Source organism: Lates calcarifer, unplaced genomic scaffold (genome assembly GCF_001640805.2).
Source record: "Lates calcarifer isolate ASB-BC8 unplaced genomic scaffold, TLL_Latcal_v3 _unitig_324_quiver_1406, whole genome shotgun sequence".
In the NCBI taxonomy this organism is placed as follows: domain Eukaryota; kingdom Metazoa; phylum Chordata; class Actinopteri; family Centropomidae; genus Lates; species Lates calcarifer.
The window spans coordinates 1-19,102 of record NW_026116466.1 but is presented as its reverse complement, the minus strand read 5'-3'; the positions used below and the strand labels follow the sequence as shown (position 1 = coordinate 19,102).

General features: G+C 41.1%; 2 protein-coding genes across 2 annotated transcripts; one reads left to right on the top strand and one right to left on the bottom strand.

Annotated features, from left to right (window-relative positions):
- Positions 1–579: 579 nt before the first annotated feature.
- LOC108894379 (probable E3 ubiquitin-protein ligase HERC1) lies at positions 580–8,735 on the top strand. The gene is made up of 9 exons (XM_018693013.2): positions 580–739; positions 1,846–2,015; positions 2,303–2,472; positions 2,633–2,798; positions 2,883–2,959; positions 3,565–3,817; positions 6,166–6,318; positions 6,743–7,048; positions 8,000–8,735. Exons 2-9 carry the CDS (start codon positions 1,971–1,973, stop codon positions 8,183–8,185), a joined length of 1,356 nt encoding a protein of 451 aa, XP_018548529.1. The 5' UTR covers positions 580–739; positions 1,846–1,970; the 3' UTR covers positions 8,186–8,735.
- Positions 8,736–8,790: 55 nt separating this feature from the next.
- Positions 8,791–19,024, bottom strand: LOC108894380 (circadian-associated transcriptional repressor; the record flags this gene model as incomplete). Its single annotated transcript, XM_018693014.2, has 4 exons — positions 8,791–11,022; positions 12,129–12,243; positions 17,138–17,216; positions 18,949–19,024. Coding segments are annotated over 4 exons (651 nt in total), but the record flags the coding sequence as incomplete, so codon positions are not given.
- Between the last annotated feature and the right edge of the window lie 78 nt (positions 19,025–19,102).

The window sequence follows — 19,102 nt, the reverse complement described above, 5'->3', positions numbered from 1 at the left end:
GAACAAAAGGAACTGAATCACAATCTGAAAGCAAACCATGATATTCTAGTTTTAAAATCTTACATCTTACATTTAAAATCTTACATTACACACTGAAACACTTAGTGAATTAATTATTCTCAAAAATGTAATTACATATTTACATTTTTCATTATCAATTAATTGTAAATATGTAGGCAAAAAATATATCTTCTCTTCTTAAATATCTTAATTATTCATAGTTTGGACAAAACAAGGAATCTTTTGGAAGCTGAGACAGACTAAGATTTTCACTATATTCTGACATATTTAGTCATCAATAACTAAGATAATTGTTCCAGTCCTTACTAAAGCTATAAAAGATAAAAAGTTAACTGATTACTTAATATCTGATGAAAGAGAATAAGATTGTGTTTGGCTGATTCAGGACACAATGAAAATGTTATTAGTTAATTGTCCCCAGTGGAAATTGTTCTGTACAATAATTTACACATATTGTCACATGACCATGACCATCGGGTAACACAGCATGGGGACAAAGGATATAAATACGTATATAAACATAAATAATAAATATATAAATGGTTAATTCTTGGTTACTTTGTGTGACCTGTATCTTAGCTGGGTCTGGGTCACACCAACCATGTAAGAGAGCCCACACTGGTGACGTCGCTGCAGGGCAAGAACATCCACCAGATCTCTGCTGGACGCTGCCACAGCGCAGCATGGACAGCTCCCTCTGTGCCGCCTCGAGCACCAGGTGAGTCACACACACACAAAAGACTCACCTGGCCCAACATGCTGCCTAATGTCTCCTGTAGTACCGCTGCTGTCTAATGGGCGGACACTCTATCCTGGAGGTCAAATTTCCTGCAGCGTGTAGTAGATACCAAAGCAGGGCACAGCACATTGTCGTCAGATGAGGCTTTGTCGTTTGTCGGGTGAACAACTACACTGAGGAATTTCATGTGTTGTGTTTGGAAAGCTGCCTGAGGCTCTCCACAGATAGAGTCTGCACCAAATGTAGTAATAACACAGAGAATGTGTGAAAATACCTTCCATAAAATATAACAATACATGGATGTGGTTCTTGATGGTCATTATAGAACTCCAACTGAGAACTGAGACAGGTTGATGGTTTCAGTTATTTTTCAAGTATTCTGGACATTTCTGCTTCTTTAGTGTGAAGATTTGCTGCTTTTGATTATAGTAAATGAGATACAGACAAGGGTCCTTTATGAGATTCCAGTGGTTCATTTAGGAATGATTTGTTGGGAAGGTTTTAGGTCCTTTAAGTTGTTCTAGGGGTTGTTGAGAAAGTTAAAGGTTTCCCGATGAAGGTTCTAGAGGCACTTCAGGAGGTTAGGGAGGTCTTTTAAGAGGTTGTAGGGGTTAGTGATGAGGTTCAAAAGGTCTTTTATGATGTTTAGGGGACTGTTAGGAGGTTGAAGTGGCCATTAAGGAGGTTCTAAAGGAGTTTCTAGGGGTCTTTTGGAAGTATTATTATCAGAGTTCCTTGTAGTTCCTCAGTAAGTTTCCAATGGGCCTTTGGGGGATTTTGAGATCCTATGAGAGAAATAATTGTTCATTAAATTTCATAATAATTTTTTTATTCTGTATATCCTACAGTTTTTATACACGATTTTGTTTATATACTACACCTATCCAAAATATTCTGCTTTTATTTACACTATATTTAAAAATCTTTGTTAGGTGTAAAATCATGTGAGTTTTATCAGTTCTGTCTCTCACTCCTTCTTTCTTCTTTCTTGCCTCTTGTGATGTCTCTCCTCTCTGTCTTCCTCTCTCAACCCCCCCTCACCCCCTCTCTCGTGGTCTTTATGTCTTGCTTTATTTCCTCCTCAGGCTCATCAGTTCCTCTCCAGCTGGGTCTGCCTGTGGCAGTGCCTCCTCAGTACAGCGGGTTGAAGGAGGTGAGCATCGAGGCAGTGAGGGCTCGCCTACGCCTCCTCTACCACTTCTCTGACCTTATGTACTCCTCGTGGAGGCTGCTCAACCTCAGTCCCAACAACCAGGTAGGCAAAAATCTAGGACACAAATTGCAGATAAAACCAGTACCACCAAAAATGTAGATGAAGATGAGCTGTTGCAAAGCTGGAATTTTCAGGGACAAAAACTACCTTTTTAAGATTAAATGAGTGGTTATATTTCAAAATATGGGAGGCAGTAAAAGCTACACCACAGGTCTGATTATCGAGGGAGGATACATCTCTCACTCCTAATTGGCCTAATTGGCACTTACAGGGACAGTGTGTTGTACTGTTGTTGTGTAATGATGGTAAATATAACTTTTACTTTGCAGAGCTGTACCTCCCACTACAACGCTGGTACCTGGGGGATTGTCCAGGGTCAGTTGAGGCCCCTATTGGCTCCCAGAGTGTACACTCTGCCCATGGTGCGCTCCATAGGCAAGACCATGGTGCAGGGAAAGAATTATGGCCCCCAGATCACCGTCAAACGAATCTCCACTCGGTCAGTGCTCCATGTGACTTTGTCTTTCTATTTATGTTTGTATCCTCTCTCTCACTTTCACAGTACAGCAGCAAACAGGTCTTCATCTGTCCAGGTCCAGGAGTTTCTGACATGTCATCTCACTGTGTTAAAATTTAAGAATGATCTTTTTCTTCCACAGGGGACGAAAGTGTAAACCGATCTTTGTGCAGATCGCTCGTCAGGTCGTGAAGCTGAACGCCTCGGACCTTCGACTGCCTTCGAGGGCTTGGAAGGTCAAACTGGTGGGGGAGGGGGCCGATGACGCAGGTGGCGTCTTTGATGACACCATCACAGAGATGTGTCAGGTACGGACAGATCCGTTTGTCAGAATGAACCAGATGTTTACTGGACGTCTTATGATACAGTAATATTTGTTTATGTGCTCATAGGAGTTGGAGACAGGGGTGGTAGACCTGCTCATCCCTTCCCCCAACGCCACAGCAGAAGTTGGCTACAACAGAGACAGGTGAGGACAAGTATTAAAAAACATGAAGACCAGAGTTTAGGTTGTTTCTCTAATAGAGGCGGAAGCAGAGACATTTGTTTTCACTGTTGAAATAAACATTAGTTTAATATTTTTCCACCAATGAAGTGCAAGTGGTAAACATTTCAGATGTTAAAATAATGTGATATTGAAATAAAACCATGATACTTTTATTCTTTCATTATGTGGAGATGCAGTACAGTATTTCCACAGAAAAACAGGATAACAGGAATCACAATCTGACAGATATCATCCATAAAAACAATACTGAATCAATATGAAATTCCTTTTTAAAGATGATATTGATCAGTACTGAGTGTGGCAACTCCAATACTGTTGAAAGAAACTCAGATGCGCTTCTTTTTTTCTTATTTATTTGACTTTTTTTGTTTGATTTAATTTCAAACGCATTTAATTTTCGTAAATCCTGGTTTGAAGCACCTACAACATTTACAACATTCTTGCATTTTCATCTTTCACAGCTTTCATTTATATCCTGAAAATGAAAATGCTGCTTTAAGCATGTTTTTACACTACATCATTCAACTCTACAAAATGTTCATTTCTGTGGCCTTTCGTCCACCTAGGTTCCTCCTCAACCCGTCCGCCTGCCTGGATGAGCACATGCTCCAGTTTAAGTTTCTGGGAATCCTGATGGGCGTTGCCATCCGCACCAAGAAGCCCCTGGATCTGCACCTGGCTCCTCTGGTGTGGAAACAGCTGTGCTGCATTCCCCTGCTGCTGGAGGATCTGGAGGAAGTGGACCTCCTCTATGTGCAGACGCTCAAAAGCATTCTTCACATTGAAGACAGCGGCATCACTGAGGATAATTTCCATGAGGTAAGAAACACATTTTAGATTTTGGTGGTGATGTAGATAATTTATTCAAACTGGGTAAATTTGAAAATTTATTTTTGAGAATTTTCTTTTTCTTTTTTGTGTGATGTAGAAATAATCCACATCACACTATTTGTAAATTCATACTGTGATATCAGTATATACCATGATTAGTGGTGTCACACTCCTGAAACTGGGACCTGCAGGTGCAGCCAGTTGAAGTCTCATCACGTTCCTCATGTAACCTTATTTTTTATTTCACAATTAACAGTACAACACAGATAAATCACAAAATAATTATTCTGTTCAATGTGAGGGCAAGCGGCATATTTTGTATACATTTTATTGTTTTCCAACTTTGTAATGTGATCACAACTGTGCTAAAAGTTATGGCCAATTTATGCTTCTGTGTTGAATCAATGCTGTAGGTTCAGCAGAGCCTCATACTCTACGCTGTATCGTATGCCGTAGCCTGATGTGCAGCTCCCTAGAAATGTAACTACATGCCACGCGTTGGTCTGCTCGTACATGTCTCTCAGAGGACAGACAAACCCAGAGAAGTCACCGTCCCTCTGCCTCAATCAGTTCAGTGGTCGAAGACACCGTCTCCTCTTCCGTCTTCTCTCTTTTCTGCATTGCAGTAATTTCAGTAAAAGTAACTGTAGCACAGAAACCCCACAGCCACCCAGTGTTTAGGTGGTGTCATTACAGAACAACACAGAGAGAGCAGCACGCAAGTATGAATGCTCACAACACGGCGTAGGCTCTGCATCAATCCTACACAGAAGTATAAACCAAGCTTTAGGAGCTAGTTCAAGTCCGCAGTGCTGAAACATTTTGGTGGATTTGGTGAATTGTTACAGCCCTAATAAACCTCAGCTATACTTTACTGTCATCCTGCCCTGAGAAGATTTAGTTACAGAATAACAAGGCAGATATGTTGGTTTAAAGTATCTGTGGAGTGCCTATAAACAAGTGTGTTGTTAAAGAAATTTACAGAAAACTCTGAAACCATCACAGCTGCGCACTGTGACGGGATTTACAACGGTGAATGTAAATTTTTCTTTGGCTTCATCAGATTGGAAACCTTTTTTTAACATGCGTAATTCCACCTGCAGAAGGCTTAGCAGCAAAACACCAGTCACACAAAAGCTGCATTACACTGCATTTAGGCTTACACACAGGCTCCAACAACACAACAAAGAATCCTCAAAGTCAGTATCTTAGTAAGTGCGACGACTGATAAGTGTTTTGACAGGACAGGGCAGCAGGTTTATGTTACATTTACCTCAGTCATGTGAACATTTGATTCATCAGAATCACAAGCACACTGCTTCAAACTTAAAACAGCCATGAGCCTGTTTTTATTCCCATAGCCAGACTTAGTTGTCACTAGCCAAAACAAACATCTAATGATGTCACACACCACAGCCACCACACCAACAGTGAGCACTGTGATTTATGGGAGGTTAAACCTGTTTACAGCGACACAGTTGAACATTAATGAACCAAACTGGCTGACTGTGACAGTAATGTGGCTGTAACCAGTTTGAAGCATTGTGAAGGCTTGATCTAAGCCCTGCTGGAGGGGCTGTGGGTAAGCTTTTTAAACACAAGCACTCAGAGCTCATCGGAGGCCCCTCTGCCTCTCTGGTACACTCTGTTCCCCTCCTAGGGCTGATAAAACTCTCAGCATGTTTGTGATTCCGGCCATCACTGATACAGCCACTCTGACACAGACCACACGCCCCCCACCCCCCTACTCTGAACCCCACCCAAAAGCCACAGATAGGCTGGCTGGACCAGCAGAAAGCTACAATATCCCGGAGCCCCTCTTCTGTCCAAACAACCTCACACAACCCCTGCACTGTAAAGCCCCGGCCTGCAGGAATGCCAGGGCCGCTGTTGATGCAGCATATCCTGCCCGACGGAGACTTGGCCCCGCTCCCAGCCTTGTAGGGGAGACAGAGGGGTGGGGGGCTTTGGAGCCACAACACTGCCACGACTGGCTCCATCAGCCAGGCTGAGGGAGGAGAGGAAGAGGCTGCATCTGCTGCTTTGGCATGAAAGGAGGGAGTGTGGGAGAGAGAAAGAACCTCCTTGTTCGCCTTTTCTGCTTCTGCATTGGCATTGATTTGAATTCTGCCAGACGAGCTGTCAAATGTCTAACCATGATTTTATAATCTGTCGTTGCTCGCCAGGTCACTGAATAAATGTATATACACAACAGATTGCTTGCATCACCTTTTATATAAATGAAAATTGAGACAATTATTATAAATTATCCCACAATGCACAGTTACATTCGCTGGACATCGGAATATCTGATGATCTTTGTGGTTGTTTTTCAGATGATTCCCCTTGATTCCTTTGTCGGGCAGAGTGCAGATGGTAAAATGGTGCCCATCATCCCGGGAGGAAACAGCATCCCTCTCACTTTCTCCAACAGGAAGGAGTATGTGGAAAGAGCTATTGAGTACAGGCTGCATGAAATTGATCGACAGGTAAGACTTTAATTTGATGTGAATCCTGCACAGACCCTGGAGTGTTAGAGTATAACTACAGGTCTGAGTGTTTTATGGTTACTTTTTGAAAGATCTGCATCTTAAGTGTTTGGACAATTGTCAATTTTTTAATAGATTTTTATGGATGGACTGATTAGATTTTGGTGGTCAAACGTCACTGTGACCACAAAAATCTAAACGTTGTCCATAACTCAAAGAGTTCACACACTAATTAATTGAAACTGGGCTGTTTGGCAGAGACCTACAGCCTCAAGGTTGTGATTCTAGTTTCCTTCAGGCTCTGAGCTTCTGCATATTTCATTTGAAAGAAAATCATGGACACGACTTGAAAGTGACAAAGAAATGCATCTGGCTTCAACTGTCACTACAAACATAAAACCTCACCTGTCTGTCCCCCTCTCAGGTGGCGGCGGTTCGCGAAGGCATGTCGTGGATCGTGCCGGTGCCCCTGCTGTCCCTGCTGACGGCCAAGCAGCTGGAGCAGATGGTGTGCGGCATGCCCGAGATCTGCTGCGACGTGCTGAAGAAGGTGGTGCGGTACAGAGAGGTGGATGAGCAGCACTCCCTGGTGCAGTGGTTCTGGCAGACCCTGGAGGAGTTCTCCAACGAGGAGCGAGTCCTCTTCATGCGCTTCGTCTCCGGACGCTCGAGGCTGCCCGCCAACACGGCCGACATCTCTCAGAGGTTTCAGATCATGAAGGTGGACAGGGTGAGTGAATCATGGTCTTTGTACAGAATCATGTTGGAGATGAAGCTTCATCACAATTTAGGAATTCTGTTCAAACATTTGAAGGTTATTCCAGTTTATTTACCAAACATTCGCAGCTCTTTTTAGGTGATAAACTATCAAATGGTGTTTGTCTCTATAGAAGGCCCAGGCTGGGGGTTTTGTGCAGATACAAAGGAAGAAAAGCAGCACCATTTATGTTTGTAGTCTTAGTAAACAATTCGCCAAGTTGAAAACTTGTGGTGCTAAGTCTTTTTACTCTAGTGCTGTACTTAACATAAACATGGAAGTGATAATCAATCCTCTTTTCTAATTCTAGGAAAGAAAGTGAGTGGAAGCATTTTGCAAAATGTTATACCGTAATTTCCCGACTATAAGCCGCTACATTTTTCACACGCTTTGAACCTTGCGGCTTAAACAATGATGCAGCTAACTTATAGATTTTTATGGGCTAACGAGCTTCATGCCGCAAAAACATTTAGACACCTGCGGCTTATAGACAAGTGCGGCCTGTATATTATATTTTTCTTTTTAAATTTAGTGTGTGCGGCTTATATTCAGGTGCGCTCAATAGTCCGGGAATTACGGTTCTCATACTTATTTTTTTGTTATGTGTGTCACTGAAAAGTCTTGTTCAACTTGCTTCCCTAAGTCTTTTTAACTGACCTACAGTTCAGAATTACTCTTGATTCCAGCAGTTTAGCCCCTGACTGTCACTCAGTTAGAGGGAGATCGTACCTGCTCACTAAAGTTACACAGAGCAAGAACAGGTGTTCAGGGAGCAGTGAGGCTCCATTCTCCCTGTTACGAGTCAGTGAACAATCACAGTGATTCTGAAGCTGAGATTTGAAGGTAGAGTAGTTGCATAATGTTGCTTTAATGTGACGTACTCAGTGTTGAAAGTGTTGTTTTCTCTGTGTGTGTCGTCCACAGCCGTACGACAGCCTCCCCACCTCTCAGACCTGTTTTTTCCAGCTGCGTCTGCCTCCGTACTCGAGCCAGGCTGTCATGGCCGAGAGACTGCGCTACGCCATCAACAACTGCCGGTCTATTGACATGGACAACTACATGCTCTCCCGTAACGTGGACAACGCTGAGGGCTCGGACACGGACTACTGATGCAGTTAGTTCCACACATGCACACATGAATAAAATTATAGAGTCCCAGGAATGACCGGGCACGGACTGTCTTATTCAAACACCTCACACACACACAAACACAGATGTATCGTCATCACTGCATCAGTTGTAAGAAACTCCGGAGCAAAATGGGCCACTTTTTACATTTTATGTACTTTAAGCAGCACAGATTTTCATTTCTCCTTGTGGTTTATTAGCAGTTTTTAATGACACAAAAATCCACACAAGAAGTGCATTTAGTATTAGTTTTTTTTTTTCTCTCTCTCTCTTTTCTTTTCTCCCCCTCCCCCCACTACTCCACATCCCATTTTCTGGGTTTCTGCATGGAGGTAATGTTTGTTTGGAAATGTGTATAGAATATTCAGGCGAGTGGTGGAGGAAGAAAAAAGATCATTGTACATTGTGTAAAATGCTTCATTAGGAAAATGTTTTGCATAATATCCATATTTATTGTTTTCATTGCCTATGCCGAGTTTCCCAAAGCATTCAGAAAAAACAACAACAACAACAATAAATGCTGCATAACTGATTTGTTGTTCCGCTGCTGTGGTTTGGTGTTTAAATTAAAGTGAGACAAACAAACATTTCCTTTCAGAAAGCAGATATCACATTTATTTCAGAAGTACAAAATAGCACAAAGGCCATATTATTTTAGGGGGGGGTAAATAGTGGAAAAAAAAACAAACTATGTACATGTCAAAGCAGTACGTTCACGCTGTCTGATCGTGTTGGCAAGAAGCTGTTGGTTAAAGGACAGGTTTGCAGTTTTACTTGTGTCACGTACGTTGATTTACTGCTCACTGTTAGTTGGTGTCACTTTTAAAAAATTCTAATTAGACCTAACAGCGTCTCCAACAGGCTGAGCAGTGAAAGCACGATGCCGGCAGCTGCTTCATTCCTCAGTCTGCATCTACACAAGGTGCATTCAGGTACAGTGGTGAGTGTAGGTCACCCATGTTCTGGCAGTGGTCAGTCTTCACACCGTCACTTTAGTTGTGCATGTTTGAAGTTATCGCAGCAAGCTGTTTCAGCACACCAGAAATCATATGACCACCCCATGTCACGATTTGTACGTCACACTCAGAAAGGTGTCGGTAGTCTACCACAGTATTTAAACACAGAGCTATTGACTCAGTACTGAGAGCAGTAACAAACATTTCTCGGCATAGGAGCAAATCTGTTTGGTCAGATGCACAAGATGACTGAAAAACGCGGCTTTAACTCTTCCTGTGCAGACGAGCTTGCAACACGTGACTGTGGACTTTTGTGTCTTGGTTTTAGAAGTCTAGTTTTAAGATAAACTTGAAAAAAAAGCCAAACCTGTCTTTAAACTGTGGCGATTCTGGTTTCTGCATTTCCTCTGGGGTCCCTGTGATCGTTCTGTTTCACATCAGTGTTGAAACTGAAACTTTTACAGACACTGTCATCGCTCACGACCAAATTTGGAAGTCCTTAACGTTCACCAGCCTGAAACTCAGAAACATGCAGGGTGGAAAAGACAAAAAACAAAATCTGCCAACTTACCCAGTTCCTGGGTATTTTAGGGATCTCATCATTCAACAAACTACCAGGGCTGATAAAACCATTTAAAACCTCTCCAGGATGTAAAGACTGAGTAGAGGCTGGGCGACAAATTCAGTACTATCGTAGTCAACTTTCAGTGGCTGTTATATCACATGCTGTTGTTTAAGTTAATAATTTGAAGAAAATTATAATAAAAAAGACTTTGGATACATGTTGTGATATATTTTGGGCCTGTAAAAAATAATTTAAAGTTTGAGATGTTTTTTTTTTTTAACAACAACGCTTCACAAGTCGTCTCTGACTCGGTCAGACTGTGACATGGTATCAGCATGAGGTAGAGGAATCATCAGAGAATCTAAAGAGAAGCAAACAAGGTAACAGTCAAAGTATTCAGGAATGACAACCAAGAAGTCTCCATTTTGTCAAATGTAATGTGCATTCATTCATATTTTTGCTCCATAAATATGATCATGTCTGTGTTTTCAGACGAGCTCAGAGTTGCTGCCTTATTTGTTCAATCTTGTGTTGAGGGAATCTATCTCAGTATGAATCTCCCTCTGCCAACATTGTTTTAACCTTTGGACTCATTTGCGGATGACATCCGTCCAAGTCAAACTACAAGTTTTTTTCACTAAAACTCAGCCTAGAGCTCCACATTTCCTCTCACAGGCGACCACAGTCAGCACTCACTTAAACCAAAAAGCCATCTGGTATTTTGGTGTCACTCTCATCTCAGCTGTAGATTTAAAAAAAAAAAAAAAAAAAAAAGATTTTGAAACATGCTTTGTTTTAAGGCCTTTTAGTATTTTCAGGCTCTGTGGAATGAATGAGGACATCCTGTCTCACACAGATCTGTCCTCAGATCAGCCACTGATTTCCCCACAGCCCATTAACTGTCCTCTGTGGGGAAGCTACGACAACCAACCTCCGTTTCCCACAGTCCTGGGAGTGATGATGCTGTCCTTCGCCTGCAGGAGTCTCTCCAGACACGGTGAGCTGATCTTGAAGGGCAGCGGCTCCTGTCTCGGGCGGGGGTTAGCACTGAGGCGGCGCAGGGTGTGCGAGTCAGTGCTGGAGGAGACGGCGTTGTCTTGGGTCACTTCCTGGCTGCAGCGAGAGGGTGCAGGGGAGGCGGCGGAGGCGGTGGGCTGGCCGAACGTTGATTCGGGAGTTTTCAAGGAGTCGATGTGAAGCCATTTGAGGTGAGAGGAGAAATGAGAGGCCGCCGGCTCCACGTCTGAGGAGCAGAGAGACGCTGGACAGGGTGGAGGAGGGGAGGCACGGCTATGATGCTGCCGGAGGAAGGAAGGAAGGAAGGAAGATCATATCAGTCTCAGTGTCACCATCTTTTCTCAACACTACAGTTGCTTTGTTCTCAAACTACTGCAGCTGCATAAATTAAACAAACCACATCTCCCATGATTCTCTGTCTGTCTGTGTTGTGCTGTTGTAGTGGCTGTTAGGCGTCACTCATAAACTACAAGCGTGTCCCAAATCCACACCACATACTTAAGGCCTTTACTCACTATGCCTAATAAGCAATGAGAAACACTGACTATACGAGAGCTGAAGCTCCACCACGGCAGCTTCAGGACGTTTCAAGATGTCAGTGTTTGACAGTTTTAGGTCCTGCTGGTGATGCTATCGCTTCATCTGAGGAGGCAGAGGATTGACCCAGAGAAGCCTCTGGCAGTCTGGGACTGGTTGATTATTTGTGATGTGAAAGCGCTGGGAAAAATTACATCGCTTTTCACCACATAATGTTTGCGTTCTGTTGTTGACATGCAAATTATTCGCAGGAAAGAAACAACAGATTGGTTTTTAATGATTTTTAGCTAAAGCTGTGAAACTGAAAACAGCAAAACATGTTGCTCTTAAAAGGAGAAGAAAGCCATTTCTCTGAAGTAGTTCTGTGACGAGAACAATGCGCTCAGTTTGTAGATGTTTCTGTTCTGCAAAATCCTTCTACTACATGCTCCATTAAATTCAGCTTCATAGTTTCCAGTTGTGGATTTATCCATCAGAGTCTGAGTCTTGTGAAAATCATCTCCAGTAAAAATACATTAATATCTTCAGGGTCCTCTTCCAGGATTCTGTTACATAATCTGATTCACGGTTCTCTTCCTACCATCACAGCCACAATACCAAGAATTCAGACCCTCTATCTCCATAAACAGCACATTTACTTCTGAGCGTGCAGGATATTTCTCTCTGTTATTTTTTACAGCTGCATCTTATGACTGTTTTCATTATTGATTCATTTAAGAGAAATATTCACATTTAAGAAGCTGGACTGAATTTCTGTGTAGATGCTGCTCAAATGATTGATTAAAGATGATCTCGATTGTTGCTGTAAATGACTGATTTGATAGATTAATCCTTATATAAACGTATTTACCTTCTGCTTCTTAGCTGGAGTGCTGCTGTCTGTCTGGGGCAGATCTGGTTTGATATGAGGAAACCAAGTTTGAAGCATTTCTTCTATTTTCAGGATAATGTTGAGGAAACGTCCACTACAAGAGAGAGAGACAAAAACAGTATTATTCTAAGTATTCAGACTCTTTAGTGAAGTAAAAGTGGCAGCACCACCAGTCTTAAAAACCTTTTCCTAAAACAAGTGAAATTATCTGCAGACCAGACACTTCTCACACTGTCACAGTGTTCACATGTTGTTATTATAAAATATAAGAAGCAGATTTGGAGCAGTGTGCTTTATATATTTTAGATAAAAACTACACCTGTAAAAAAAACAATAGATACATTTGAAATGTAGTGAACTATAAAGTACAACAGTACGTCAAAACTACTGTATTTAAGTACAGTATGTGAGTACAGTGCTGCTGACAGGATGAGGTGAAGTCATTTGTTTCCTCAGACTGTGACAGTTTTACAGCAGAGGAGTTTTTCAGCTGCAGATTACAGAGTCAGAGTCGAGCCGCCCTGCAGCTCAGATGGCTTAGGGATGTCTCGCCAATGGCCATTACATAAGCCTCATAAAGCCTCTGCCAACACATTCAGCGCTCTGCCTTTATCTGATTGGCGGACAACACGAAATAGTGCAAAGACTGAATAAATGAAAAGGCTGCGATGGGGTGAGTGTGAGGCTGATCTGTGTGTGTGTGCGCGCGCGCGCGCGCGCATTCCTCTGTCTTCGCGTGTGATGCTATCTGAGCGCACATCCACATACGAGCGTCACATGATTACGTGTATGGAGGAAATACAAGTGGAGCATGTTCAGTTCCACATGAGAAATGTGACCGCGGCGAGCTGCTGGTGCTGCGGCGCTCCTTCGCACGCGTGCGCGCGCGCACATGCAGGCAGGCTGCAGCCCACACGTGGCAGCGGGGGAAGGCCCTCGTTCCATTCACAGGCTATAAATAGAGCAATAAGCCCCGGAGCAGCTCCACCCCTCTGCTCACAGCCATGAGATGGAGTTAAAAAAAAAAGAACGACTTCAGCCAGGACAGAGTCTCACACGCGCACACACGCACACACACCACGCTGTTCGACGTCACACTAAACACCTCAGTGACAAAAATAAACATCTACACCGCGTCATACATTCCAACGGTTGGAGGAAGAAGAACTCAGATCCTTTACTGAGGACAAGACACTAAGGTGAAGACGGTAAAACTTTAACCGATATAACCATGAAACTTCAGACAGCTCTTCTATGTATTACAGTTTTTTGTGACAATTAAAATGCAAAAATCTGAAATAAAGATTCAAAATTCTTGTTTCATTTCGTTGACAGAGCCAGAGGTTTCTACAGAGGGGATTTTAGAGATCTCGTTTTATCACTCCTTAAACCAGAAAATACTGTCAACAAGCATTTTTTTTTAAAGCATTTACACTATTTTTTGGCGATAAAATGTTAAAATAAATCAGGATATGACTGATGAACAAACAACTCTAAAAACAACTCTAAAAAACCTCTCAGAATATAGCGAGGAATAAAACTGGAAAGTTTGGTAAAGTATGGAAGTGCTGCTGAAGTGGAGATTTCTGGGAAAAAACACATTTTGAGGTACCAGCCTTGAAATTTACAGATGTAAATAGACAAAATGTAGTGAATTGTGAATTGTGAATTGGCGCTGTATAAATAAAAATGACTTGACTAGTGAAATAAACTAAATAAAATGTTTAATTTGGATGTTTTCTTTCCACTAGTCTGAAAGAAAACCTGTTGTGGAAGCAAAATAGCCCAAAATCTCAAATCTCTTGCCTGTAGTGTCTCATCTTAAGTAAAAGTAGCAATACTACAGTGTAGAAGTACTCAAAACTTTACAAAAGTAAAAGACTCTTTCTAAAGATCATCTTACTTCAGAACAGTATTTAGACGTTTAGATTCTTTTACCGTCAGTGAATCACCTCACAATAATAATAAGAGAATCCATTACAGCCTCACAAGTGCAGAGAGGAGGTGATTCAGCTCTACAATAAAAACATGTTTAACAGAGGGAGGTTTTATTACACACTGAACATCACTGTGGACAGACAAGTGGGGAACTGAGATGTATTTCATCACTGACAGAAAGAGAAAAACAGCCTGGAGGCCTTCATGTTCAACTCATTTAAATCATCTCTTTTCATGAACTCAGAAATCAGCAGCAGATACGTCTCAGTCCTGACTAACTATGTAGGCTTTACTGTTGTTAGTGTCTCAACTAACTTTGATTTTTACGGCCTCCTCTCTGCCAACATCACTGCATTTGCTGCCATGTTTTGCTGCCTGTGTTGACATACCCAGCCATTTATTCTACCAAATGTGAAACACTGGAGCCTAAAAAAACATCCAATTGTTCCGGTGGCGGATGACTTAAATATTTTCCCCACACCGCAGGACGTTATGTGTGTTAAATCAGACATTACTGGGACAGATTTAATGCCACCTACACGGCGGTGCTCCATGTGTGGTCGGCTCCGACGCACTGTGTTAAACATAGACTTTCATTTCACAGCCCACATGTCAAATTTATGTGTCAAACTAAGAGAAACTGTGAAAACTTTACATTACAGTATGAGCTCTGTTTTGGTCAAAGAAAGCAGGTCAGCCTCTCGGCCAACAAAGGGAACAGTTGACCTACTGCTGGATCATTCAACAGCATCTGAAAACTCATTTCCAACAACAGAAACTGACATTCATGCAGCAACTGGCCTGGTGTGCAGAGCCAGACTGACTATGAGTGATAGAGTTACACCATTACTGGACCTTTTCTACTGGATGCTGCTCTGTCAAAAAACTGTGAAAGCAATATTTATTCTATCATCCATCATCGCCTGTCTTTGAGCTACATAGATAAGTTAAGACGTTGAACTTTTTTTATTAGATTTTAAATCATTTAAATTTAAATAACTGATGTCTTATATTTTGTAACTGTAATATGCAATAATTAAGTCTAATATTCAGCTAAGATATACCAAAGTCTTGGTCACAAAATGTTTGTTCATCTTATGTGTTTAAATAAAATTAAAACTATTATTATTATTATACTTAAATATCAATATCCCTCTCAGCCTCAAAAATCCAGTTTCCATCAGACTCTTTTATTCAAAATGTAAAGAGACAAGCAGAGAATTAAAGAGTTTAGGAACTGCTAAAGTTCAGAGCTTCGATATTCTTTACAAATAATTCCCCTCATTTGTTTTAATCTACACAGAGAAGCAGGTGGTTGCAGAGAGCTCAGTCTGTTCAGTCCTGATAGAGTCGTACGAGCTGTAAATCACAGACAAGTGTGTAAAATGACCTTCAAATGTTTTCCTGCGATTGTCAAACAAACGTCACGTCGCCTCATATAGGACTCCACCCATTAGGCATCAAAGACTGAGACAAGCTTTACTGATGATCAAGAGCGGCTGGAAACAGCCTCCTAACATTTGTGTATTCAGCCTGTTTGAAGTTTATCAGCCGTATTTCATGTCTGTGACGTTACTGGAGGGTCGAAGAAAGTCCAGGAAGAATATACGATGCAGGGAAGAATAAGTTAGTCTGAGTGAAATCTGTCTTCTCAACAACACCAAATATATTTGGTTTAATGTCTGAAAGTTTGTAATTCAAATTATTAATGTTGGAATGAAAACAAAAACACACTTGTTACAGTTAAATCTTATGAGAGATTAAGGTTTTGTTTTTCCAAGTCGTAAAGATAGAGTCATTTTATGTCAGTGACTGTGGACTAGCATGATCAAACATCTGTGCCAATGTTCACAAAGCATCTTAAGACTAAAAAGTAACTCCTGACTTGCCAATTCACATGAAACTCCAGTCCCAACTTTAGGACTTCTAGTTATTTTTTTTTGACTATGAGTAGTCACTTAGCACTAAAAGTAGCACCTGAGTCTGTGAGGTTAAAAGTAGTGGAGAGGACTCCAAACTCACAAAGAATCATAAAAGTAGCTGCTTTCATGTCACACTGTTTTAGAAACCTTAAATGATGCTGAATTACTTAAAAGACACTGCCTCAATTATAATAACTGTGATGCACTAACATCTCCAACCCACTGAAACAACACAATCAGTTAGATTTCATCTCCGCTGGGAATCAAATGAATGTGTTTATTGTGAAATTTGATTGTCCTGTTTCTATCACACCAATATACAGAAAATGCTCCTGATCCATTATTATTTCATTTGTCATAATTAGGCTCAGTAAAGGTTGGTCTAACAGCTTTGTGTAGTTAGAAACTTTTAGTGCGAATAAAGGAGCACTCTTAGTGGTTAGATAAAATGCTTTGTGTATACAGGCCCAGTACTTAATTATTAATTAAAACTGAGCATCAACAACTGTCAAGTTCTGAAAGTTGGAATCAAATGTTTGATCAGTTTCTTCCTCTTGTTTCCTATTGTTTCTCATCAGATTGACATTATTGAAGATTACACTCCCTTCACTCTTATATAGTGCTGATAATTGTGAACTGAGTTTAGAGAAACTCTGAGGTGTGCTGTTAGGCTTTATGATAAAATTTTAAGTTAATTGTAAAAAAAAAAAAAAAGCAAAAAATGATGCACTGAAGAAGTTTGGTTTTGCTTTAAGTAAAAAGGAAAAACTACAACAGTTTAAAAATCATCAAAGTGAGGTTTAGAAATCCCAGTTGTGTCAGTATTATACAGTGTTTCATTTAGGAAAAGTTCTTGTAAAGTAATTACTGTATAAATGTATTTACTATGTTAAGATACATTCATACATACTATAAAGTGTGACCATACGTGCATCCACAACTATTTTATCTGACAAACATTCCTGACTGTATTCACTCAGCCTCTAATGGTTTTAACTCCTGTTTATCTGACATGTGGCTGCGATCATCATTTCTATCTGATCAGGCTGCTTTGGACAAAAAATAAAACAGAAAGCAGAGGAAACAAAGACGACCAGCAGATGTCGAAATATATTCTGAAGTATTTACCCCATTAGTGGATTCTGAAGGACCCCCAGTATTCTCTGGATACGGTCCATTGCGACGCTCTCTTGGAAACTGCTGAGACCTGCAGGAGAAAAGAGAGAGAAATCTTTAATGAGCATGAGGAAAGGAGGCAGACCACTGAATCTAACCACTGAGCTAATGGAAGTCCCATCAGCCTCTGCTCTACTTTGTTTACTGCTAATTAGTACAGCTGCAACAATTATTTTCATTATCAATTAATCTGACAATGATTTTCTTAATCGTTTTATCTAAAATAGTGAAAAATGCCTGTTAAAATCATTCAAACATCTTCTTTCACCTGACCAACAGTCTAAACCTTCAAAATGTTCAACTGGCTCTCATGTACAGCATCAAAAGTAGCAAATGTTGGCTTAAAATAAAGCTAAAAATCTTGTTGAGGTTGAATTAAGAGCTCACAAACATAAAAACATGGAATCCAAACACAGCTGGTAACTCTGTTAAATCTTTCTTCTTTTTTATGAGATGATACAACCATAGCTTGATTTAATGTTAGAAAACATGTTTACAATGATCACGGTTTTATTTTGTGTCGTTGTTTATTTGACAAAATATCTCATGCCCTCCAAAGAAAAGAGTGAAAAGTTGTGGAGCTACTTTGCTGCCCTTACATGAGACACAGGAGTATTTGTGTGCAAACAGCTTAAGTCCATATCTCACCTAAATTACTTGCACAACATCGTGCCTTTGATCCAGTCTTTCAGCTCTGAAGCAGTCTTCGTTTAAAAGGATGTTCAATGACTCATGATAGCTTTGATCCTTTTTATTTGTTCCAACACTGTGATTTTCAGTGTGCACTGTGCCCTGCTGTTTTACTCTGGACATTCAGTCTCAATATATTCAATATTTCACGTATTCATCAAAAGAGAAGATCTTTTGATTCACTGGTGAACAAAAGGAATATACAATTAGCATCATCATCAAACTGTTTTCTAATGAATCCTCTGTTGTAATTAGATATTCTATAATGTTGGACATGTGCAGACACCACTGGGGCACACCAGTGGAGGTAGTTAGCTTAGCTTAGCATAAAGAGTGGAAAAAGCTAGCCTCTAAAGCTCATTAATTCACACAAATCTCATTTGTTAGAGATACTAAAGTGACAATTTGTGCGTTATGAGCTGCATGCTGTTCAATGAGCCGGGCTAGTTGTTTCCCTCTGCTTCCAGTCTTTATGCTAAGCTAACCACATCCTGACTCTGGCTCAATACTTAATCCTCAGACATGGGACTGTCTCTTGGGAAGACAGTGAACAGACAGACTTCCCAGCCTATCAACGGTTCCTTAAACATTTATCTCAAAGTAGAGCTGAGGCTGAACAAACAAACAGACTGAAATGTTGGAGGAAATGTTGGTGGCGCTACATCAGTGGTCCTAACTTCTGGTTTTGGGAGGCCACTCCACTGCTGAGGATTGCCAAATTATCTGGATTGATTCTCTCTGGACCAATAAATATATGGATCAAATTTCACGGCATTTCATCCAATATTTATTGAAAATATTCTCTTTGGACAAAAATCTGACTGACCGACCAACTGACTTCAGCACACTGCTAAAAATATTCTGTGTTAACCCATGCTGTCTGAGCCCAGTCTGATTCAGGAGAAACAGCAAGGCGCCTTTATAATCACCCCACTCTGAGTCAGCTATCCCAACATGATGTGTTTATTACAGCAGTGTGATCTGCTGCACAGAATGTGTTCATTTAACAAACCCGCCTGTGAGCTGTGGAGCAGAGCAGGAGGGGACAGTGAAAGCCAGGATTAGACACTTACGTTCAGAGTACCTGCCTGATCTCAGGCCCCGCAGGATAGACGACAGAGGCTGGATGTAGCACTGCAGCTCCGTGCACTGTGTGGAACAGATAATTGAGTTAGCATTCACGGTATCAGTGCTGCACCACGTAAAGTGCTTTCTAATAGCCACTTA